General features: G+C 40.6%; 1 protein-coding gene across 1 annotated transcript in view; it reads right to left on the bottom strand.

Annotated features, from left to right (window-relative positions):
- Positions 1-25,405, bottom strand: part of pkhd1l1.1 (PKHD1 like 1, tandem duplicate 1) — a 35,654-nt gene that overhangs the window by 6,935 nt on the left and 3,314 nt on the right. The window contains exons 4-58 of the mRNA XM_030788502.1: positions 24,489-24,633; positions 24,174-24,282; positions 23,999-24,056; positions 23,779-23,872; positions 23,642-23,695; positions 23,470-23,543; positions 23,319-23,361; positions 23,143-23,213; positions 22,934-23,044; positions 22,520-22,609; positions 21,835-22,100; positions 21,449-21,540; positions 21,147-21,306; positions 20,902-21,037; positions 20,495-20,638; positions 20,232-20,386; positions 19,928-20,038; positions 19,553-19,711; positions 19,322-19,446; positions 18,882-19,045; positions 18,396-18,562; positions 18,059-18,194; positions 17,676-17,830; positions 16,946-17,068; positions 15,899-16,004; positions 15,673-15,780; positions 15,300-15,464; positions 14,913-15,034; positions 14,694-14,826; positions 13,213-13,405; positions 12,708-12,850; positions 12,425-12,529; positions 11,877-12,065; positions 11,122-11,292; positions 10,297-10,508; positions 9,042-10,017; positions 8,666-8,914; positions 8,356-8,505; positions 7,911-8,085; positions 7,488-7,644; positions 6,946-7,102; positions 6,369-6,578; positions 5,787-5,916; positions 5,190-5,431; positions 4,906-5,042; positions 3,643-4,672; positions 3,253-3,444; positions 2,951-3,102; positions 2,224-2,383; positions 1,744-1,906; positions 1,473-1,561; positions 1,179-1,342; positions 972-1,101; positions 624-742; positions 248-377 (exon numbers count right to left, since the gene is read on the bottom strand). Of these exons, the coding sequence (XP_030644362.1) occupies positions 248-377; positions 624-742; positions 972-1,101; positions 1,179-1,342; positions 1,473-1,561; positions 1,744-1,906; positions 2,224-2,383; positions 2,951-3,102; positions 3,253-3,444; positions 3,643-4,672; positions 4,906-5,042; positions 5,190-5,431; positions 5,787-5,916; positions 6,369-6,578; positions 6,946-7,102; positions 7,488-7,644; positions 7,911-8,085; positions 8,356-8,505; positions 8,666-8,914; positions 9,042-10,017; positions 10,297-10,508; positions 11,122-11,292; positions 11,877-12,065; positions 12,425-12,529; positions 12,708-12,850; positions 13,213-13,405; positions 14,694-14,826; positions 14,913-15,034; positions 15,300-15,464; positions 15,673-15,780; positions 15,899-16,004; positions 16,946-17,068; positions 17,676-17,830; positions 18,059-18,194; positions 18,396-18,562; positions 18,882-19,045; positions 19,322-19,446; positions 19,553-19,711; positions 19,928-20,038; positions 20,232-20,386; positions 20,495-20,638; positions 20,902-21,037; positions 21,147-21,306; positions 21,449-21,540; positions 21,835-22,100; positions 22,520-22,609; positions 22,934-23,044; positions 23,143-23,213; positions 23,319-23,361; positions 23,470-23,543; positions 23,642-23,695; positions 23,779-23,872; positions 23,999-24,056; positions 24,174-24,282; positions 24,489-24,633 (9,501 nt within the window). The remainder of the gene's footprint in view (positions 1-247; positions 378-623; positions 743-971; positions 1,102-1,178; positions 1,343-1,472; positions 1,562-1,743; positions 1,907-2,223; positions 2,384-2,950; positions 3,103-3,252; positions 3,445-3,642; positions 4,673-4,905; positions 5,043-5,189; positions 5,432-5,786; positions 5,917-6,368; positions 6,579-6,945; positions 7,103-7,487; positions 7,645-7,910; positions 8,086-8,355; positions 8,506-8,665; positions 8,915-9,041; positions 10,018-10,296; positions 10,509-11,121; positions 11,293-11,876; positions 12,066-12,424; positions 12,530-12,707; positions 12,851-13,212; positions 13,406-14,693; positions 14,827-14,912; positions 15,035-15,299; positions 15,465-15,672; positions 15,781-15,898; positions 16,005-16,945; positions 17,069-17,675; positions 17,831-18,058; positions 18,195-18,395; positions 18,563-18,881; positions 19,046-19,321; positions 19,447-19,552; positions 19,712-19,927; positions 20,039-20,231; positions 20,387-20,494; positions 20,639-20,901; positions 21,038-21,146; positions 21,307-21,448; positions 21,541-21,834; positions 22,101-22,519; positions 22,610-22,933; positions 23,045-23,142; positions 23,214-23,318; positions 23,362-23,469; positions 23,544-23,641; positions 23,696-23,778; positions 23,873-23,998; positions 24,057-24,173; positions 24,283-24,488; positions 24,634-25,405) is intronic.

The raw sequence follows: 25,405 nt of genomic DNA, 5'->3' as shown, positions 1-25,405 counted from the left end.
ATAAAAACTAAAGATGAAGATGAGGAGTGACAAAGTGAATGTTTTGACTCCTCTGTTTATCCTCTGCACAAATGCAGTTGAAGGTGAAAAAGATTTATCTTTACTGACTAGAATGGCATTATTAAAACTGCCACAGAGATCTGCTTAACAGATATCAACATATAAGCCATTTTTTCTATAAGCACAACAATATGTATTATTTATGCTTGCATAATTAAAATATTCTGAAAGGTTTTGATGGACCAACCAATGTGAGTGTAAGAGAGGGACTGGTTCAGGGTCAGTGTGCGTCCATCTGCCGACACTGCTGTGATCCTGCGGGTTTCTGTCTGCCAGGGGTCATAGCTCGTGGTGGAGAGAACTACATCATCACCCACCTGACAAGAACAAACAGAAGCACAGTCATTAGCGCTGGATGTAATAAGTGAGGACTTCACAGAGTAAATGAAACACAAACATAAAAAGAAAATTCAACTTTGTGTATATTGTGTAAAGTTGGCCACATAATCTGTGTTTCAGAGATCCCCTCTTCAAAAACTGAAAAATTAAATGAATATACAAGGACTTTAACTCACAGTGTGCAATGCTTTATTTCTAAAAACCTTTTTCAGGAGACTACTGACCTGCCAGTCAACAGAGTGCTGTAGGGACAGGGTGTTGGTGCCTGCGTTAGCAGTGCTGGCCAGTTTGGTGTGGTACACATTGTGTGGCATTCCATACAGATCCAACGTGCCAAAAACACCTAAAACATTCACATTTAAATGTTTTAAACGCTGGGTTAATTTAAGATCTAAAGCTTTTTGAGGACAGACGTGTTCAAATAACACATTGGCCCAAAATTAAAACTAATGGCTGGCTAACTGTCAAGAAACATGACTAACAGTACATTGATGTGTGTTTTCATAATACAGTATATATTAAAATGTTATTTAAGTATTGAATTACACAAATACATTACGGAACTCCCTTACCTAGGACCTTAGAGCCCTGGTTGGGTCCATTAGGCAGAGGCCAGTCTGGAGTGAAGTGGTTCCCTCGCAGTATAATGTGCAGTTGACCTCTGAAGGGTTCATCAGGCCACCCGGCTATTAAACGGCCACCCTGCAAAAGGACAGCGTGATATTATTAAGCTCTGTATGGAAAAAATACACAGTTACAGTTGTTAGACTGGCACTGACCTGTATGGAGATATACGTGGCCTCCAGAACAACAGTGTTGTTTTGGGGAGCGCTACGGGCGGTGCGTGTTGAAGTTGCGCTTGTGGGGTCTGGAATCTCCAATACTCCTTGCACAGTGAGTTTGTTCAGAGGTGGAATGCTGCTGTCTAGAACCACCCATTTCCCTATACAGGCACCAAAAAAAGAATTCTGAGTCACACAACGAGTCGATGAAACGCACAGCAATATGTTTTTGTCTGTACTCTATGTGTTCAGATAGTATTACAGAGAGATCGGGCTTCAGAATTTAAGTACCTATTGGAATTACCACGTCGGCTCCCTCTGCTGGCACAGTAAAGTTGTTTTCAGGGGAGGACCTCCAGAATGACGCATTAGACCAAGCGCTGCAATTACATATTATATTTATTTTGAGTTTCCATGGAAAAAAAACCAATTGAATCAGTAAATGAAGAGCAGAGCAACAATTTCATTCTTCTTCAGTTTTACTAAACCTGCTCTTATGTCATGACAGTGAGGAGACTATAAATATGATTGGTGATGTGAAAACAGTTGGTGTGTGACGCACATGAAGTCAGCTGGTCTGTTGGTGGGTGTAGTTGGAAGTGTTGCTGGGGGTGGGGGGAGGCAGTCGGAGAAGAAGCATCGATACACACTGAAGGACACAGATCTGTCCGCTGTGCTCCGGTCAACACTGGACCTCCGTCTGCGAGCATGCTCTCTTCCAGACACTACAAGAAACACAGACCACATTTTTTTTTTTCAATTACTGTTTGTTTCGAACAGCCACGAGCAATGTAAGAAAATGATAAACAGGAAACAGTGAGCACTGATCCTCAAAATGATCCCTCTTTTGCATGGCATGCAGTGCAAGAGCAGAATTTAAAGTGAACAATTTAACACTAATCCAACCATTCTAAGGGCACCATAGAAAGGTTTCTTAAATGGTCATACTAATACTTAGGGCTGTTGTAATTAAGTCACACTGATGGATAGGCAAAAGGGTAACTTATTTGACCAGACTGAGATAAAAGGTAAATGGTTTTACCTATATAGTAGAGGTTGTTGGAGGATTCGTCAAAGAACCAGTCACCATTTAGATTCGAACTGCCATTGAGGGGCAGAGAGGAGCCATTTCTGTTGTCCACAATGTGGAACCTGTCTGGACTCTGCGTCAAATTGTGATTTATGATCACATAGTCTTGTTGCTGTGAGATTAAGGGAACAAACAATTATATAAACAAACAAGTGCATAAGAAAGTAAAAATTAGGAAGGGGTAAAATGGGGGGGGGGGTTGCACATAGACAAAGCTTTAAATCTCTGAATAACTGTAAGGGTTGGTATAAATAGATAATAGCTACAATGCTTCAAAAACTGCAGTGTTATAGGGGGAACTTGAAGTGGAATGAAAACAGAAAAGAACAATTTGTGAGTTGTTTTCTCGCCTTTTTACAATTAAACTGATGGAGAATTTTGTAACTTCTGAATTATTTTTCTAAAGAGGAATTTGTTGAGACATTTAATGTTTTTCAGGAATTAAAAAGTTCAAAAAGTAAAATTTTACTATGTGAAATGTTTATCTGAGACACCACACATTTCACCTGTTATACTGTTCATTGACATGCATATATCTTAAAGGGTCTAACTCCTGATATAGTGTTTCCACAAGACAATGACAGATTAAACAATAATTCTGAGGTGACAATGCTGTATCAGAGGATAAGTCAAAGTAAACCATAGTTGAGTTAAGATAGAAAGTGACTGTCAGATTTACCCTGAAGCCGTAGAATGTTGCTTGGTATGAGATGTTGGTGATTTGGGCCGCATTATCAAAGTACCAGTTGAATGTTTTACCAGATGGAAGCAAAGCCATCCAACCAAATTTATGGGTCATCCTTTTCTTAAGATATGGAACCACGCTTGATCCTAAAGAGCAAACAGATATTAAGTCATCTCTGTCAAAATAATGAATGTAAACTGCTCAAAAGCATGAGTCAGCTAAAAATATCCTCCTGTCCTTGGAGTAGTTGTATTCAGACACACGGCAAAACACACTAAATTGCAGTTGACTTTTACCATATGAATTGGTGAGAATGACGTCATTGGACTCCAGTGAGGAAGGAGAGGGCTGGTTGAAGGCCAGGCGATGGAAGCTGACAGTATCATCACACACTGCCCCTGAAAAGCCCACACTCCATTCAGAGCTCTCTGAACAGTGTGCTGGGTCGAGCAGATTACTCAGTGGCACCACCTTGTGGTCGACATTGCCTAAGGAAAACGTGAGATCATGCGTTATAAAGATCAAATCTAGATCTACAAAAATAGAATAGATACACAAGCTGACATAAAAAAGAAAGTAATTCTGGTAGCATTTCACTTATCAACATCAATTTCTGTTCTAAGATAACAAATTTTGAATTGGTATGAATTCTCACGGTAAGCAATTTAACCAAATATCTGATGTACCTGTGAGGGAGCCGTCGCTATCTATCAGCGCTACCTCATGCTCCCATCTGAAGCCCGCCTTATTGGGTGCCTGGTAGTACTGGATCCCACTGAACTTAGCACTCCAGCCTCCACAGCGGTCTACACAAGTACCGTCAATTGCAGCCACTCCGATGGCTGCACAGGAATCTCGGTCAAAGCTAACAAACTTAGTGTTGAGGACACTCATGCCATCATCCAAGGGGAGAATGACTCCTCGAGTGGAGCAGTAGTCTTCACCCAGACCCAGCTCATCCACGTGACCAACAATGGTACTGTTTATAACCGCTGCTCCTCCTTCTTCTCCCCATCCACTCACATATTGTTGCAGAATCCGCTTGGCCTCAATACCTGCTTTCTCATTGTTGACCATCAAGAAGTTGCTGAACTGGACCGCTCCCACATTCACCCATTCAGCTCCTTTTTCACAGTTCCAGGTCGTGAGGGTGCGGAAGATGGCTGGCTCGGGTCTCCTGGAATTGCAGCGGCCTTCTCGCACTGGAAAGTACTCTTGGAATATCCACAGGCCAAACCATCCCTGCGAGTGCACTGTGTTGTTGGAGAACTCACCTAGGGGTACCTTCTTTTGGCAGATATTTGGGTCATAGGATGGGCCATCTGGATGGTCATGCATGCGGTACCAGAAACCAAAGTGAGTGCCACCAGCAGCGGCATTGTGCCGGATGATGTTGTTTGGATTTGTGACCCAGTAAGCAGCTGGGGTAACATCATCATTCAGAAGGCTTGTGCTCTGCTTGACAAACACAGCCAAGTTGTACTGCAAGACATTGCCTGTCTCAATTCCATCCTCAATGAAAAAGGCGCCACCCATAATGTCATAGATGACGTTTCTCTCCACCAGCAGGTTGTGGGTGTTGTGGATGGTGACAGCTCGGTTGTAGGTCTGGTGGATGGCGCAGCCTCGAACATATGACTTAAACTGAACGTCACCCATCAAATGCCAGTGGATGGGATATCGACCCAGCCTGAAAGCCTGCCCAGCATTGAAGACCTAGAGGCACAGGGAGGCACATTACAGAAAGAGGATTTGAAATGTTTGAATGGCACAAAAATGTTTGACAATCTGCTTCATTACACAAAATCACTCTACAACAAAATATTTTGACATAACCATAGTGTATACAGTGTAACTGCTGAGTTTTTCCTCTGGAACAGAAACAGGACACATAGTTGAAGCAGACTGAAAAACCACAAGATCCTTAATAACTCAATTTAAGTAATTACCTCAACATATTCGATTCTGCCAATGGCCAAGTTCTCACTGGGTCTAGGAGCATGGAACATGATACAGCCACCAAACTGATCACTTCCTGTTTCCTCTCCAAATCTCCCCTGGAAACAGGTCTGGGTGGTGAACTCCCCTTTGTGAGGAAAATTAATAATCCAGTTATAGATGTCAACATTAACTGTGAAGACTAACCATACTAACCAAAAATTAATAAAGGAGCGATCGAATCAGTACTTGGTCAGGCTGATTACAATGTTAGAAGACTACAGTCTTATCATACCTGTGTTAAATCCAGCAGGACAGGCCTCAATTTGATCATTCCACTCTTGATTGTTGGATCCACGGATCACAATGTTCCTGGTGAGGACGCCTACCTCAGCCCGGGCTTCGAACACAGTGCCGTCAGCCAGGGTGACTGACACTCCCAGATGGGTGTAGTTTAGAGGTGCAGTCAGAGTGAGGGTTCGCCCATCATCTGATACAGAGGCTATTCTCCTCACCTCATTCTCTCTCTGACTGTGCCTATCAAGTCAGATTATAACTTTTTACCCAGATATCCATGCATACATATATAAATGATGACCAAACTGCACTATGGCAACTGTAGGGTAGAACAACAGAGCAATAATTGGTAATAACTGATCTTAAAGAGATAAGGAAACATTACTGGATGTTATGTTCATGTTAATATTTTTCCCTCATTTTCAATCTCTAAAGTACAACAAATAGATTTTAGCACAAAAATACCTCGAGAAACTTTGCTGATATTTCTGGTATGTGTGAGAGGCTTTGACTAGACACTTATGAAAGACTTCGCCACCAGGATTGTGATGGTGATGATGGTGATGATGATAATGATTATGATGGTGATTTGTACCTGTGTCCCGTGGAGGCAATCACAATCTCATCCCCTGGTTTCCATGTGACAGTGTGTATGAGGGTCAGGGTATCAGATCCGCTGCTGGCAGTCTGGGCAAGGCGGGTCCAGGGCATTGGGACAGGAATACCTGGAGAAACAGGTTTAAAACAGGCACCATAAAAAATACGTGTTTCCAAAGGGAGCTCTCAAAACACAGTAGTGTCTGTATCACAAGGGTTCAGATCTCACCACTGGCAACCTGAGGGGCTTTGGTAATGACACTCAAACTGGTGATGGAATTTCTAGGTCATATCTATTTGAACTCTTCAATTCTCTTGAGAGGATCTCGTGGCTGGCTCTGTAATCTACTCTGAACTAAGTTTAGAACAGGATTGAAAGAACTTTTCCAGACATTATATGAGGTGCCATATAATGTAGGAAGCAAAAGTCTGTCTTACTTGATATATGAGAAATGTTTATACAGACAGACAGTTATCACATCCTGAATAAAAAGTCATTATCATTACGTTGAGACATGCATTAACAGATTGCATTACAGTTCATTAAAACATACATCTCATACTTGGTGGCTTAATTTACCATGTAGATCCAGAACTCCCTCTCTAACAGCCAGGGTCTTGGCTCCATACACAGGAATTTCTGGAGAACGCAAGAATCCATGGAGTGTAATGATTGCTTTGTGCTGGAATGGTTCCTCTTCAGTTCCAATCTGCAGAACTCCACCATCTGTTATCAGGATGTTCTCTGCTTGAAGTTCTATATCTGCCTCATCAAAAATCAATTTCCCACCTGAAAAAATATAGTTACGAGCAATGAGATGTTGACATCAATGGTACAGTGATACAGTAAATGGTACAGTACTTCAGCTGAGCTCTGGTTATTTCATTTGCATCTTGAGTACTTTCAAACTCAAAACCATGGCCCATCAGCTATAGAATATATGCCGTGTGTTGTCAACCTCCATATTTATTTGTTTGTTTATTCATTTGTTTCTTTGTTTACTTGTATTGTGTGTCTCTCTCCAAATACTGAAATCTTATTCCCCTCATTGAAACATTCAGTACTTACAATATAAAATATTACTGCCTTCGACAGAATATTCTAGGTCTGAGGATACTGTGCCAAACTTTGAGAGCACTGGATTGAATGATAATACCTTGGATAAGAAGCATTTTCAGAACTGGAGTGCTGGTGTCCAAGAGGATGGTCTGTCCATGGGTGATGACTGCAAAGGTCCCCTCCTCAGGAGGTGACAGTCCACCCCATGTGTATCGAGAAGACCACACATCAATATAGAAGAAATCGGCATTGTCCTAAAGAGACAGTACATTTGAATGGATTACAATTAGCACTAGTTTAGAGCATCTTTGACAATAATGAACACTAAATATTTCCATTTGAATAGGAGTTAGGTCATAAATTATGAAAGTTACCCCATGTAATGTTGAAAAAAAAAAACATTGTAAATTTTCGCTTTGTGTAAATTTTGAGCTATTGAGTGTAGGTAGAAGAGATGGTCCTTACTTGCACATAGATAAATATTGGTGAGAGTCAAATGTATGTTTTCAACAGTTCATTATTCTTACTCTAGTTTTATTTATTTTTACTCAGCTGTGTCAAAAAAATCCTAAGGCCATAAATCTTTTAGGACAGATCCTTTCCGTTTCTTCTGTGGTAAAGTTCTAAGTTCCTCCTTACCATCAGTGCAATTCCTCTGTCTCCAAGCTGGACACGGACTTTGGTTTCCTGAGACCTAGGCTGAGCATTGGTCACACAAATGATGTGTGTTTCGTTTGCTGTGAGTACATCGCAGACAGACCCTGCGATCGTTACAGTAACCTCACTGGTGTTTGTACTACAAAGAGTAGGAAAAAATAATAAAAACTGATATTCAATGTTACAGTGAAAAATGTAGGGAGAAATGTGAAATTTATCGCTGAGTCTTAAGTGAACAATTACAACAGGAAAACACTGAAATAAAGTTTGAGAGGTGAAAAAAAAAAATCAAATATACCACTAGTAATATGAAAACTTTGCCATTGTTGGGATTTTGGTTTTGTTGGTCAGCAACCAGGACATGTCGGTTTCACTGTGCCGTGAATACAGCTGTGGTTGCCGTACCTGAAATTTGAGCCTGTGATTGTGAGTGTTGTGCCTCCAGCTGTCCCTCCTCTGCGAGGTGACACTTCTGTTATTACTGGAGTCAGTGCAGATCTGTATGTGTACCCATTGGCTATGCTCACAGATGCATTTCCATTCATCACTGCCACTGTGCATGTCTGATCTGCTTCACTTCCTGTGACGAAGCGGCGACAACAACAAAGATTTTAGAAAAGACACATGCCAACGGCTGCAACAGATTCAGATCTTCTCATCTGTGACCAGGGTACACCTGTTTTACAGTCTGGTCTGTTGTGTGTGAAACATTCCTGGATGATGTTCTGTCATCAAACGCAGGTAAAATAAAAGTGCAAAAGAATTCTTCAAAAGATTATGCAGAACAAGAGATAAAAAACTGATTACAGAACAAAGAAAAACTGGCAGACTTCCAGTTGATGACACTCACCATTGTTGAGCGGGACCCGGCAGTACAGACGGGTAGATATAGACATTTGCCTTTGTACCTCACATTCTCTATCACAAATAAACACTCGGGAGAATTGTGGATCAAAGCCAGAGCCTTGAACTGCCACAATAGCTCCTCCACCAAGGCCTCCTAAAACAATATAAATCAAAATACTTGATTAGACAAAGGAAAGAAGTCGTTTTCCGTCACTGTCTATCTGGTTATATGAGTTTAAAAACAGGCCTTTTCAATATTTTTACCTATTCTTTCACTGTAAGTAAAATCATTTAGCATGGGGTAATCCGATTACCTTCACTGGGCACAACTGCAGTAAGCCGAAGCTCATAGTTGAAGACAGCCTGGGTTTGGGCATATCCTTTGAGCCTGTGTTGGAGCATGACTGGATAGGTCCCTCCTGCATGTTCTCCCACAGTGCAGTGGAGCTGAGTGTCTGTGACAGCAGACACGTTGCATGGCACGCTGTCTATCTGAATAGAGATGAGCTGAGGGTCGGTGCCAAAGCCTGAGCCAGTCACCGTAATCACAGTACCACTTGGACCTAACACAGAGAGTTCACACAGAGATGATAATTGATCAACAGGGCATGGACACAGGGATTATGGGCTGTGAAATGACAATGAACACTTTTTAGTTTCTCATGGTGTGATTTAATCAAACCAATTTACCTGTTCCAGGGCTCACAGTGGTAATCTGCGGAGTGTCTGACTGAGAGTAGGTGAAATTCAGTGGTGGATACTCCACACCAAGCACTTGTATGTTGACATCCACAAGCCCCTCATCATGAGGTGGAGTCAAACAGTGCACCATGCTTGGTGTGATCTCCACAATCCTGCAGGGAGCTCCTCCGACCATCACAGTGGTGTTTCCTGGTGCAAATCCATTTCCAGTGATCATGAGAGGGGTTCCTCCTGCTATGCTGCCCGAGGTAGGGTTCAAGTTGGCCAGAGGCATGCTGTACAGTGTAACCTGGCCATTGGCTAAACCAATGCTCCTGACAATCACCTTCAGGATGTGGGCACCAGCGGGCAGAGCATTCACAATCACAGTAACGCTGGTGTTGGTCACCTCAGTCACCTCCAGCCTGATGGTGTCTGCATAGGCAACCACATCCTCCACACGGTCACCAAATCCCATGCCATTGATTGTTACACTGGTGGAGTTTCCATTCACAATGTCTGGGTGGATGCTGGAGATGGTGGGCGCCACAGAGGAAGAGTATTCAAAGGAGCAGTCACCATGGCAAGAGGAGGCTATCGTGTTAACATGGACGACTACATTCCCACGGTGAGCCCAGGATGGAGATGTATCACAGACTATTTGAGTGTAGTTAACAGATACCAAGGTACATAGGACGGACGCCACAGTAACTTGACCATTTGAAAAACCGGAGCCTGAGATGAATAATCTAGTGTGGCCATTTGTGCTGCCAACTGCAGGGGTGATGGAATCGACTACAGGTAAGACTACGAAGCGTCTGCCATACTCGTTCAGCACAGCTGTGATAGCGGTGCCAATGTTGTTGACTCGGACAGTGACAGGCAGGGCGATGCCAACAGGGGCCCCACTGTCTCTGCTGAGCATACAGTTAATCTCAGTTGAAGAACTATTAATCACCTGACATGGGTAATTGCCAACTGTGACCTGTGTGAGATATTGAAGAAATTGAAATCAAACTAAAAGACAATGTAAAAGACAATGGCATCAAAACAAACAAATGAATAAATATTCATAGAGGGGTTAATGGAAACTGGAAATTGTCCGTGGGTCATGAGTTTCCAGAACTGCAAATCAGCTCTTGTGGATCCAAAAACATGTTTGATCTTATTCATTCAACATTTTGTCAAAGGACATACGCTTAACCTGTGAGGATCAGAGGGAAAACTGGTTGGAAAACTACATGGAGATAGATAAGTTGATCACCTCATTGGCACAGCTCTGGTTGCTGAAGCCCATACCCCCGATGTGGATGACGTCATGGGCCGTACCACTGTTGGGGGAGATGGAGTGGACCATAGGGCTGGCACAGTCTGCGAAGCTGAAGGACAGGCCGTTTGAACTCCAGTTGGACTGGAGGTTGTGGGGGCAATCAGGGGAAGAGCTGACACAATCCAATAATGACCTGCTCACTCGTACTGAACCTACAAACAGCCCATGCATAAGGATAAGGAATGCTGTGAGGCAACTGTTATAGCTGTTAAACCATCTTTTATCAGAAGGCTGAAGATTGAAGTCAAGAACACTGTAAATTAATGTTGCCTTAACCACAATGAATATATATCTTTATTCTGACTTGTAGGTACAAGCCCCAGAGCATTTCAGGAAAAGTGGTAGCAGCAATGCTTCCCTCATAAAACAGGAGAACACAGTTTCAGTTTTGTGATAATCCTACACATTCTGTGATGAAAAGCACAGTGATTAAGCTAGGGTAATATCTCCTTCACTGACTGCTGTTCTTTGGTTCAAGGATATATACAATAGAATACAATAGAATCCCAAGATCACACACACACACACATTGTAAACAGTGAGCAGTGAATTTATCCTCTGCATTTAACCCATCCTTACACACTGGTAGTGAACACACAGACACACACAACCAGCACAGGAGCAGTGAGGGGTTAGGTGCCTTGCACAAGGGCACCTCAGCTGTGGATGTTTCCTGGGAATCATGAGCCCGATTCTCTAACCTCTAGGCCAAGGGCTGCTCAAAATATATCTGTTGTGAGCTAAATGCTTGGTGTTTACCTTGCTTGTGCAAGGCCTGTATGCCCCTCACACTGACATCCAGTCCACTGCTCCTCTGATCCACAGCCCGGACGTTCACCACCCCTTGCAAGACCCTTTGGTTGGCTTCATCAATGAAACCACTGCTGTAGTAATACACCCCTGGGACTGTGAATTGATAACTGAAACGCCCTGAGGACAAGAGACACATAAACACACAATGCACTTTTGGAATGACATCTTTCCATTGTCCTGTCACTGTGTCTGTCTGAGACATGACAAAGACTTGGAGACTTGGATTTTCTCAGCAGAGGATCTAAATTTAGAACTGAACAATTTCTTCATGTGCTTGTCAGAAACGTCACAGTGTTCCGACGCGATCAACTAAAGCATGACAGTCACGCATGAAAACAAAGAGCTGAATGTGAGTGTGACAAAATATCAGATAACTATTTATGATAAGGGCACAGACTACAAAAGTATGTTACTAAGTCATGTTTCCTACTTGCCATTAAAGCGTCAGGAGGGCAGTCTTGGACCGAACGCCTATTTCATGTCTGAATAATATTGCCAAGAAACTGATATCAGTTGATACAAACTAGTTTAACTAGTTTTAGCCAGCTTAACTGTACATCAATATATCATACCAGCATGAAAAAAAAAATATATAAAATTCATGGAGCAATGGAGTATGATCGTGAAAAAAAGCTGCTATGGGGAATCTTTTGGCTATGTACTCCCCAAACTGTATTTCTATTCACTCTGTTGGGTTGTACCTGTTGGGGTTTTGGTGTCTCCACTGCTGAAAGCCACTCCATCATGTACTGTACTGCTAGGAGTGGACACACTGAAAACCCTGTAGCCCAGTCCCTGAATGAATTCAGGTGCTTCCCATTGCCAGATCACAGTATCTCCTACTGAAACCAGCACAGCTGAAGGGCTCCACGCATAACCTTCACCATACTCTGTCCACACACATAAACAAAGGAAAATGTATAAAAACATGTGCACGAGTTAGTCAACAGAAAGAAATATCTGAGATTTTTTTAATTCTACTGGTCTTTGTCTAAACAAGAAAATGCTGCACTTGGAGAATGTCGTGACGAGTTGTTCTGGGTGATTAGAGATTAGCATATTTTTTAACTCAGTTTCCACGTCTCCACCCAAAAAAAAAAAAGCAAAACAATACGGTGGAAAGGCCACAGGCAAAAGCAAAAGGCTGACAAAAGAGTCACGACATTTGACGAGAAAATTATCCTCTGCTCATTGTTCAAGTGTCTTAATGCACAAAGAATTAGAGAGAGAGGATTTGATGTAAACTTACCGGGGTGGGAGCCCTGGTTTGTCACAGTAATGGTCTGCTCTCCTGTCTGGGTAATGCACTCTAGCTGATGCTCTGATGCAGAGATCACCTCACAGTGTCTACCTCCTGTACAAAACCAACGCACAGCTCATTTACAAAGAAAACAACTTACTTTGAATATAGCTCAGAATACACAGATTTACCATAAGATTCTATCTTATTTTAAAATGAAAAAATGTATCATTTAAATCAATATTGTAATCACCTTAAAATTTACATAAACATATGCGTTTTGTTTGCTTACCCATGGAGACTCTGTAGTCAGACACATTTGGGCTGAATCCAGAGCCACTTACAGTCACTTTAGTACCTCCAAACAGAGATCCCTGGAGAGGTGTGAGGCTGGTGACCTCCAGAATGTATTCAATGGTAGCATTCACACCTTCACTGTTTTGGTTAAAGCACAAAAATATGATGTGATTTTTGTGCAACACTAAAATGTAGCTTTTGGAACTATTCTTAAGTGTCAGGACTTCTACTCAGGTAAATTATGGGTGGAAGATATATATTGCCGGTCATTTCAAAATAAATCAATATATATGATTTACAAGGAAACTACTGCAAATCCAAAGGTAAATATACATCTGGTATAATTCATGCTGGAAACAGTGTTTCCTTTAACTAGGCCTTGCATTTCATTTGAGTGTAGTGAATACATGGCATGAACTTATGGTCAGCACACTCTACAATAGTTGCATTGTAAATGTTCCTGTCTTCATGATTGTCTGTGAAGTACTACAAAATCATACCTGATTTTTGGGTAGCCCCTGTTTCCCACTTGCACATGAACATCATAAATGGCAGCAGGCAGAATGGGCAGTAGGCAAGTGATGTTGTTATCTGACCACTGTATGACTTCACATTCTCTGTGGCCGATGAGCAACGAGCTGTCATTAGCCTCATTTCCGAAGTTCGTGCCCGTGACCATGAGAACTCTTTGTTCTGTGCCATACAAAACAACAGGAGCCAAAGAACACCATCTGCATCACATTCAGTTATAACTTTCTAATGCTTTCAGCATTATGTGAGAAAAACAACAGCCTTGCACGCTATAATTGTTGACTGACAATCTACAGCGCTCTTGTGGAGTATAATCAGGGCAGAATGTGTTTTAACAAGGCCAGAGAGAGAGTACAGGAAGAATTTGACTCAACAATGACTGCTAATCCCTTTCCCTTGATGTGAAGACAAACAAAAACTTAAAAATTGACAAAAAGAAGCCAAACAATCCAGTGAGACTGGCTTTTTTTTTTTTTTGCATCACTTTGTCTCTTCATGACAGGTGAGATCTGGTCACATATAACTGGCACCCACTGTTCTCAGTACAGCAGGGCTACCGGGCTTTTGTTGTGACAAAGGATGAGAACAATGTTGTCTCCTTGGAGATAGACACCTGACACTTAAATGTGATTTTTCCTTTCAAATGGCATTTGAGATCTTGCGTGTTTACATTGTTTGGTGATGTTCTTTGGAGGAGACGAAGCAACTACATGCAACTCTAATTTAAGGTCTCAACATAGTTTTAAAATTGCAGCCATAACCTACAATTAAACAAGCTTTTCTGAACTTGATGAAACACTGTATACTTATTATTACCTGTGATTGAGTGAGCTTGACAACGGCAAAACAAACTGAATTTAGCCAGTGACAGTGCACTTAAATTACTGTACACAATCACAAAAATTCTGAAATAGATGTCCTATTGTTCTTAAATAGAATGCAAAGCAAAAGAGCTTTATCGATATTTCACATGCTGTGTGTTTGTCATTGGCAGACAAATGGAAAATGCAAGGCTTTGTTCCTTTCAGGCTTTTACCCTGGGGAAACTACCATTTTGTCTGTTCAAGGTAAGTAGTAGGTAAACAGATTAGGGGGATAATTGTTGTGTGCATGCTTTTTGAGACCAGAGGATGAAAGCACAGTAATAGTCGTGGGTCACTATTCTTCTCTCATAATAAGCTCTGTTCAACAGATGATTTCAGCAAAGGATCCTTACCAGCCTCAATCTTGGTTAGAATTAACTATACACTTGAAAATCTGAAATGGGTCTGTACCAAATCAGACAACAGGCCCAAAATGGAGAATGAACAAATAGCTTCAAATCAAGCGCATGCATTCAATACAACAACAAAAATATTGGAAAATGCAGTTCCAACTCTGATGCTTTAAATGTGAGTTGTGGTCTGTGAGTTTTTTCTCTGAAACACAATTGATATAGCAGATGTCTTACCAAACACAACTGTTGTCTGTGGGCTCACACCCATGATCCAGGCAGTCAGACTGTCATCATAAGTGAAAGTGTCCCCCGCAGAGGATGTCATTTCCCCTTTCCTCAGTGTCACTGTCTGTGGTCCCACTGTCCCCTGAGAGATGGATCAATAGACCAGTTATTCAATGAAAATGCAGGATTATGGGATATGTTAGCAGCTCTAAATGCACACTGACTTACTGGGGCAACCCTGCATCTCAGCTCATTTAGATTTACAGTAATGATGTCACACGTCTCATTTCCAATGATGACCTCAGTTTCACGGCTAAAACCATAACCTGACACGGTTAAAATGGTTCCTCCTACAGAAAAGGAGAGAGGAAGAGCAGATGATAGAAATGTTGCAAGCCACAATAAACTCAAAGATCAGTCAAGACAGGCAAATCTAGATCTTTAGATTACACTAACACAGAAACTGCACAAGTGGAAAACATCTAATATGAAGTGCCTCTGCATAACTGCATCCCATCCCCAGAATACTTTTTACAGGAGAAATGCCTCATCGGCCAGAGACTGCGTGAGTACATAAGCAATGAGCAGTGTGCCAGTGTCGTGGTGCTGGTGTACCTGTGACACTGCCTGATGCTGGGGCGATGGATGTCACTCCCATCTGGTAGGTGAAATTGAAGATGCTTCCCTCTGGGTAGCGGGCATATCCAAGTCTAAAGAAGTTAACAGACACTGGGTAGACACCAGCACTTCTAGGGCCCACACCGCACGTAAGTGAGGTATCTAAAATGGAGAGATACAAAGAGTTAAATTCCCTAGAATGTTACCTAGGAAGAGGTAAAATTTGGCCTTTGCTGTGTTCAGGGCTAATAGTTAAAAACTGAACTGGACTGTATAGTACTTTTAATGTGTGCTTTTAAATAATAAATATTCAAACTGAGCCACTATCCCTGTGTGTGGAGAGGGAGTTGTTGCCATTGATTAAACTTACCAGTAACCTGCAGAGTGGAGCATTCAATATCACCCAACATAACTGTCGCGTTTTCTCCGGCAAAGCCAGATCCTGTGATTGTGAGAATGGTGCTCAAGGCATGGGATCCTGAAAGACAAGAATGAATGACATTGTTCCACACCTATATTTTGAGTATATAGACTGAATATTTGATGCCCTTACATTAATGGACAAAACTCTATGTTAGTAAGCTGTGATTATCTACCTTGTGTTGGAGAGATGCCTGTCACTGTTGGGGTCTTTGACTCACTCCATGTAAATCCACAGTTGCCTGAACACTTTGATGGGATGCCATTGATGAAGACCTCAACCTGAATACATCAAAAAGAGATTTTGTTACTGTGGTGATTTGGTAACAAACCATTTTAAAATCTCCAATGGTCGAGATGAACGGTTTGATGAGTTTACAAGGACTAATATTAGTCAGCATGTCTGAAAAGCAATAATGGAACTTGTAACCAAAGGAACAGTTATTCTGTATTTTAAAATGCTCAACATATGTTTTAGCAGATATAAGGGGACAATTATTTTGAATTAATTACTCAATTAATTATCTCTCATTTCCTCTTAAATGTTATCTAACACATCTTTCTCCATTTTGAAGAAATGGTGAAACTGCTCATGGAAGAAATAGTGAAACTGCAGTGTTGTGAGAGTCTGATGAAGCAACGCCACATGAAGACAATTCTCTACTTATCTACTAATCTCTCTTCATCTAACAAAACCAATCTTGATGTTTCCTACACTTAATTTAGTTAGATCATTTCAAAAGCACTTGATTTGTATTGGCAATATTTCCAATTAAGATTTGTATTATCAAGTCTAATTTTATTTTCAGGGTTTTTTTGTGATGAAGAGAATTTGATTAAATGAATTTATGAGACAAAGCGATACATATTGTGGCTGTTTATTTATTTGGTTTTCAAATTGTTTAAATTTCTATATGTATTTGTATTTTAAGGAAAATAAAAATGCTCGCAGTAAATTTTGCAGAATTGTATTTCCCAAACTTAAAAAAACGAAATATATGTATGTGTAATTTTTGACAAGATACTTTGTGACATATTTGTGCCATTCTTGGATCACACAAATCTGGTGAGTTGTGAATGGTGCTGGATTTACAGGTTTATGATAGAGGTATTTGTTGATAGATGGATTTTAACAATTTTACTGCCACTCAGATTACCGTAGTAATAGTAATGGCATGTAGCATGTAATTACTACAACATTAACAATAACATTTGGCAGTTACCTGAGGTGTGAGTTCAGGCACACGTAGGAAATCCCCCATAATGCTTTGCTTGAATAAACCTCCCTGTCTCCTCTCATGGGATGATACACTGGGATTAACGCCAACCACTGATGAATCATTGACCTGGTTTACAAATTAGAGAAAGCAAAATGAGGGAGGGAACAGCAGTTATAGCCTACAGCTAGCATATCATCTACACCTAAACAGCATCAGTTATATACCTGTGTCAGTGTCAGCTAACCTGTTAACCTCTTGTCATTTGGGACCAAAAAGGAGGTCATTAAAACTTTGTTTTGGAACTGAGCCAGTCTGAAGCTGTGTCAGACTGGTATTGGTTGGTGCAGTTTACTTTCTATTTCCATTTAACACACCACAGTTATGCTCCCTTAGCAACATTAGCAACCATGTTAGCATTATTAAAGGAGTATTAAGATTACACATCCCTGGTACAATTTTGGTGGGGCCACTTTGTGAGGAGAAATGAGGCAGTTTACAGTATGGCTCCACCCATATTAGCCCAAATTTGAAATAGAAGAAGTAATTAGAAATTAGGCCTGAGATAGGTCTCATGTTCCAACAGAAACAAGCATAAGATGAAAAATGGATGTTTAATGTAAAATGAATCTTGGTTACATTTGTGATTGTATTAGATTGCATATTAAGTACTGACAGTTTGTTAGCTTATTTATATTCGTTCTTAAGTAAACTAAAATTTGTTTGTAATTCTTGCCTGAATGAGAGGCTGGCGTCCTGGGTTGGTGAGCCATGTGATGTCCCATCGACGGCTCCGGCAGTTTCCAACTTTCTGCACCTCCAGCTGGCCCATCTCTGGGATGCCCTGCAGAGCATACTGCAGATCCTCCGCTGATATGTCCACATCCAAACCTAAACCAGAGACACCACAGGACTGCATTCACAAAAAACATCTTTACATGAGGAAGGAGTAGGTCTGTAGTCTGCAGGGAGCATACTGTACCTATACTGTGACGATGGTTTGTGGCGTGGTTAATTGCGTAAGTGACACAGTCATACGGGAGTGGAGCAAAAACCAAATGGCCCAGGAATTGTTAAAGTGCATTTTATGTAAGTGCCAACATGCTTTGGTAGGATTACCTTCGACTCTACGACCAAAGATCTCGACATCAAAAGTGCCAGACAGAGGTGGGCTTGCACTCTGTGACCGTGTAACATTCACAGTCGCAGCTCCTTGCCTAAAGGTCGTCATGTCCCTAGTCCCATTGGGCATTTGCTAAAAAGCAAGAGAAAACAGTGACAAGATTAGTCATTATGCTCTCTTATCCTGACAAAGTTTATTTGTTCATTTCAGTTTTAGCTGTTCTTTCTGTATTTTCAATTCTCCCGATATTATGGAACTGGAGACACAATAAAACTGGATGGACGAAACCAATGTTCCAGTGTGACCCTAGTCAGTAATATTATCTCGACTCACCTCAAGAAATGCAATCTCTAACAGGGGAAAATCATATGCACAGTTGTATGGCAGAACGCTGATCTCATAGCTAACATGTGACTCATCCGCCTGTTTGTGCACCGTGAGCTCCTCAATGATGTGTCCTGAACTGGCCAGTGCAGGGGGTTTCCTCATCTGGACAACAGCTACAGCAACAAAAACAGTGAGAATGAAACTTTAAATGATATTTTCATAATCTGGGCCACACTCTATTCTCAGGTGAACCTTAGCGTAATCCCGTCGGTAAACATAATGCAGCTGCAGTGTGTCATGGTAATTTATTGAACGATGAAAATTACACTCAACATTATCAAGTTTTCAAGGCACAAGATGCTACTAGATTATGTGCTCACATTCTAAAGAGTCTTTTTAAATTTGTCATAAAGTCACATAAGCTTTGTGCATAAAGATGCAGGCTGTAAACCCTGTCAAACTAGTTCTCTGAGTCTTCTGAATGCTGGCTACCATTTGTGTCAAAAGCTGTGGCTTCTCTCCCCAGGTGCACTGCATCCACATAGAAATCTTCCTCATCTGTCTCTTTGTACAGGTAAAGCTCCAGGAGTCTGAAGTCACTTCCTGTGTATTCTGTCTGCAGTTCACTTAGAAGCTCCACACATAAGTAGCCCCACCTGCAAACAGAATATTGCAGAACTTTGTATTTCATTACAGTTTTACAAAATCAGCTTTTTTTCTAATTTAACCTAAGAGCACATGATAAAGTTTTGATTCCAATAGCATAACTGTCTGTAGTCCTGATAGTATGCCAACTTGTTGTACGTGGTATATATAGAGGTTACTGGAACTTCACCTTCTGATTTTTGACATATGCATCTTCTATGGGTCTTAAGAGGATAATGAGTCTGTGAAACGTCACATATTTAACTGTATGACAGTCGGAAACTCACTCAGACTCAGCACTGAAGAGCACCGTGATTTGAGCTGTCGCCTCTTGTCTGTCTCCCTGGCTGTTACGGTAATCAAATTTGACCCCGAGCTCATCCCTCAGATGTCCTTTGTATGCAAAGCAGAGCTATGAAAAAAAGCCATGTTTCAGTGGTAGGACTTTGCTAGTTATTCTGATGTATATTTTAAGTTTATAAAAGAGGAAGGCTGAAAAGGATATGGGGGTGATGTACTTTGTCATATTGCTGGAGTGAGATTGGTTGGTAGGTACCACCAGACTCTTTGGTGTCGTCAGATTGGAAAAGAATCTCCGGGTTCATCAGAGACCAGCGGCCACAGAAAGGCTCTGCGTCCATCACTCTCATCCCTCTTCTGTTCATGTCACCCGAAAACTATAGAGTCATAGAAAAAGTTACACAACTCAATCAAAGCAGATTGAGAAAGAGATCTTGAATAAAATTACCGAAGCTTTCAATTAAAACTTGATTATGGAATGCCTGTATGGACATATCAGCTCTAGCTACAGTCATTGCTTCAAAGGAAAGTGTTATCAGCAAATGCCAACATACACGTACTGTGAAAATTCATTGTACTAATCAGCTACTAACCCCTGTGTTTTCATCCTCATAGTCTCTGAAATATTTTACTTCAGAGTTTTCCATGCTCAAGATGTCGAGAGGGCATGTTGCTGACAGCATATCCTCCAGTGCAGACTGCACCTTTATTGGGAAATAAAGATTTTTATTTTGACCAAGTATTTAAAGAAAACTGTGTACTTGCAAAACAATGAAATGTGTTCAGTTCTCATACAGCTTCAACTGCATTACAGATAACTGCACAGTGAACTAACACACATGGCAGCATAGGGGAGAACAGAAGATGTTCCTGGGAAGGGAACGGAGAAACACAAACCTCTTCCTCAGAGGCATTAAATGCCAGTGGATTTGATGGGACTCCACCCCATAGCAAAGTAAAAGTTTCCATGGTGGCTCTGCCTTTGGTCTCCTCTGTGATTGAGATATTAAGGTCTGCTCCCATGGTCCAGTACCACAAGTCCTCAAAATCACCTGTCGTGAGAAAAAGATACCGTAACATTTCAGCTGGTCTGACCGAGTGTCCTGTACTGTTTATAAAATACTGATATTCCCTCCAGCCAATTCATTAACTTATTTCACCTCTGGGAGAATTGAAAGTCACTGTGTACTGAGCCTCTGTCCCAAGGTCCTGCTTTGTGACCTGAACTCTATCGGGTTTTATTGACCACAGGTCATTTAGAGCGTTCGCCACCTGCTCAGCAGATGCACTGACAGGGATTGGCCCTGTAACACACATGAAACACTAAGAAAGACAAGGAAACTAGAAAACAAATGCATCTTTAGTTCATCAGTTCTAGTCAATATGTACATCTATGTACCTGTATGTACAATATGTACATGTATGTCTTTGTCAAGTTTCCATTCTATACTAGCTCATATGTGCTGACTTTCATCATGAACAAACACTTCCTGAAAAAATGTTAGAACCCTAAATGAGTGATGGTGAAAGCATCTCAAGTCTCGACTGTTTTTAGGCATTAACTTGCCTGTTTTTTGGGCTCCGTATCCCAGGCTGTAAACTGTGTAGTCACAGCTGCCCTGAGCAAAACAGCCACTGCTCACTGTCACGGTCTGAACTTCTTGGACGCCTCTGTCAGGGCTCCAGCCCCCAAAATGCACGACCTTAAACAAGAGATGACCAAAGAGAAGAGTCAGGTAAACATGAGACTTATCAGGTCAAATGAAACAGTGGTACTTAGTTTTGTCCTGTTCAGTTTCATCCTGCACCAACCTGTTTCTCTTCCAGCACATCATATCTGACTGTAATAGCCTGCTTCTCATCCACAGCATCTGCAGTTTGTTGGGAGGTGAAGGCGCTTTTCTCCTTCAAGAACCCCACATCCACAGAGGCTACAACAGTATACTCCTGCATGATGACCTCAACATAATACCTGGGGAAAATCAATGGGAAGTTTTATTAAATACATTTACATTACATTTGCTGGAAGATGTCTCTGTTTTGATTTACTGCTGTATGGTCTTAAAAGTATTGTTATTGTGTCTTCATGATGGAAATAAGACCAGAGTTCTTACGGTTTCCCTGCCTCCAGATGCATGCTTTCAGACCTCTGCGAAGGATTGGTGAAGTAGCTATTGGTCCAGTGATGCAGACCAGCAATTTTCACCTAAACAAACAGATAAAAGAGCAACATGATTGCTTAATGTGCTTGTTAAAATTAGTTATCAAATTGCACTCTTCGGTATGTTGGCATTATTTCAAAGCCTACATTACTTCTTGTAGATCCATTTCCTTACTTCAAAATTGTAAATTCAAACTTTTGTACATATGTTTTCATTTCCTAACATTATATTTTGACAATTCATTGTTAACTATATGACATACAATAATCATTTTTTTTTTAGAAGAATACACTAGATTAAAGTACAGTGGCTATTGTTTTACCTGAATTATTTCATACCTTATCTTTTGGGTTACCAGTTTGACTGAAGTAAAGCTGAAATCTGTCATCCGCCTTGATGTAGATGTAGTAATTGTCTGTCTCCACGGGGACAAAGAAACCACTTAATCGAGCGGTGAAATATTCTATGTCCCGAGGCCAAACATAGGACAAGGAGTCCAGCCAGTGAACTGAGTAACCTGGCCAGCTAGCATTATAGGTCAGCACGTCCTCTAGGCTACTTGGACGACTATCATTCCACATTTCCATTTTCACACCCCGTCCACCTGTAAGCACAGACAACTTCAAAACTCAGGAAAGCCATATCATAACTGTAATATATAGCTACAAATGATATGCTATATTAGTGATAATCAAATCCACACTCTTAATTAGTTAATTCATGCGTTTAACATTCAGCATGAAGTACCCAAAAATATTTCACCCGCCCAGTGTACCGTGGTTGGTTTCACAGTGATAAATGTACCACGGTGTGTGACTCAGCTTGCTGACAGATCAAAGAAATCTGTCATGGTTGAGAGAGCAGTTGAAACAGTAGTTAATCTACTGTTACAACGCTATTGTGTTAAGGAATGTTTTTTTTTTCTTTTTCCAGTGACGTATGTCATGAAAAGTAAAGCAAACTATAGGACAAATCATGCAGCGCAGACTTCATCATCGCAGAAAGGTGATCTGCAGCACTCACCTGGAAACACTGTCGTGTTGCGCCATTCGTACTGCGGTGTCCTGCAGATTATCCTCTCATCAGACAGACTTTGTATTTCACATTCTCTACCTTCACAAACAAGAGATACACTGTTAATACACAGGAGACTCTTTACTGCACTTCCATGTTTCTCATTCAACAAGAAATGGTTACTGTAGCACATAAATAACCAATCTACACACTAAAATAATATTTCAGGATTTTTTGTCAGCACAAACTACATTTGGAAAATATATTGTTTGTTAAACTTGTATTGTGTCTATGAACAACATATTACAAATATTCTGCTTATTGTGAAGATCAGACTTTAAGACCACCAGAACAAGTATTTATGTATAAGAAAATCATGTACAATTAATCTGCTCATAAAGTAAATCGTGCAACTGTTATTACCTCCCACCAGGACCCGTGCAGGTTGATCTGTTTCGTCAAAGTAGTGACCATGAATGGTCAGCAACGTTCCTCCCAGTACACTACCCTCAGAGGGGGAAATTCCAGTTACCTCTGAAAAATGACAACCATTAAACTACGTCAGAAATGGATTTTCTAATGTCACTCACGACTTGAGGGATTTAAAGAGTGTGAATAGCCTTGACACATACCTGCATAAGTTTGAAACATTGCCAGCTTGTTCAAAGATGAGACATAGTAATTGCTGAAATCTGGTAAACTCCTGAAAACAGAGATAGAATCTCTTTTAATCTTTCCTGCGATCCATTTTACGTAACTGCTTATTTGCGATTGGATAGTAAAAAAGAGCTGACATGAGTCTACTGACCTTCCGTAATCATTGTCAAGGATGTAACTCAAGTTGTGATGACCTAAAATACAATGCATCACATCAATTATGAGTATCGTGTCAGTTGTTCTGAGCAAGACTTACTCATTATGGACTCTTCCTGACTTCTGTAATACAAGGATTGTCTTACCTACATAGGTTCCAGTCATTTTGCAACTCATGTATCCCCAGTGACTGGTTTCAGTGTCCAAAGTTAAGCCATACCTAAAAAAAACACATCTTAAGTTAACCTAAAGTTGACATAGACATGTATTTAATGAACAACAATGAATTTAGAAAAAAAAAAAGGCTAATACACTCACAGTTCATCTGATTCTGGCTTCAGGAGTTCACATGGCATACCGCCCATATAAGCTCTGTCATAGACAACATTATAAACCATTAGAACTGCTGCAGTGTATTGTAAAAATGGCTTTATTTGTATGTCATGATGCACTACCTTAGAAATCGCACATCCAAACCATTGGAACTTTGTGCAGTATTGCTGCCATAGACATCAGTGTAGATTCTTCCACGCAGAGTGACCAAGGTACCTGCTCATTTGAAACACAGAAATCAGTTTCTCAGATATGATTTCCAGAAGCTCAGTATTATAATTAAAATTCAACCAGTAATGTAGCAACAGTTAACAGTCAGCAATAGCAGAGTGAAAGTCCAACCTGGAAGGCCAGTGACCGGACTGATACTTTGGATAGTGGGTGTTCTGTACCATCTTGGCTGTAAATTGACAATGAACACATTTTGATGAAGACTGGTTACAAGGTTCAAAAATAAAATTATATTCACATGTAGATCAGCAACAATGATGTGGTCTTAAAAACTTTTTTCACTTACATAGAAGCTACACCAGTAAGGCCGGAAGTCTCCATTACAAATGTTACTTTCGGGAATGGGCACACCATCAACGCTGACACGGACAAGATAGTCATCCTGCGGTAATGGTCTGAAACAGACAAACAGAATACAGAGTGCCTGAAAACACACAAAGCTAAAAGAAGCCATTAAATCTTTTTATCGGTATAAATACTTTCATTGGCGTTTACACACTCATGCATCAATGATTTATCAGCTCTTCACTACGCAGTCACGGAGACTGAATTAAATTGAAAAATGAAAACTGTAAAGTGGTTATGAAGGTAATTATATTACCTTGTGTAACACATGATCTGATTGCTGTGAGTGGAGTCTCTCTCCACGTCGCAAGGGATAGATCTTGTACTTGAGACCAGCACCACACTGTTTCCAAAGTCAGCATTGTCTGCATTGAGACTGAACTGGCTTTCTTGGGCGAAACCTGTCAGGAATTGATTTATGAATGTTTGTGTGACTTTGACATGCAATGTAGTATCACAGGGGCTGGTTGTCAGAAAAAGGTTTTTTCAATGTGTTTATAACAAAAAAAAATGGTGTCGTTTTATAACATATTCAAATATTTTGTTTCTATTCATTTAGATTCACCAAATGAAGGTTAGGTAGTGTAAAATCAGATTAAATGGTTTGGTTTAAAATATACAAACATTGTTTCTGCGAGAAAAAAAATTATTATTGGCCAGTGCATCAGACATTATATGTGACAACCAGTCCTCAAAACAATGAAACATAAAATCTTAATCTGACCACTTTAGCTGAATTTTCTCTCAGCTACTATCTGAGAGAAAATTATCTTCGGCTGAAATTATAAGTAATTCTTCCCTATTTTCAACATGTGTGTATGCTAGTAAAGAGTTTAAACATACAAGCATTTGTTATGTAATCAGCAGTATACTAATCAAACCTTTGAGATAACTCTCTCCAGTCTCCTTTTGTAAGACGAACTATATATATATATATATATATATATATATATATATAGAGAGAGAGAGAGAGAGAGAGAGTTCGTCTTACAAACACATGCACGCACACACACACGCACACACACACACACACACACACATATGTTTGTTTGACTATCTTTGATTGTACTATAAAGTTTTTACTGATGCTAATTTTAAACTTGTTTGGCTGACTCAATAGCCTATGATGGAAAAAAAAATTAAAAAAAGAAAAACAACTGTCTTGCGACATTC

This window comes from Chanos chanos, chromosome 12 (genome assembly GCF_902362185.1).
Source record: "Chanos chanos chromosome 12, fChaCha1.1, whole genome shotgun sequence".
Classification (NCBI taxonomy): domain Eukaryota; kingdom Metazoa; phylum Chordata; class Actinopteri; order Gonorynchiformes; family Chanidae; genus Chanos; species Chanos chanos.
This window is presented reverse-complemented; position numbering and strand designations above follow the sequence as displayed.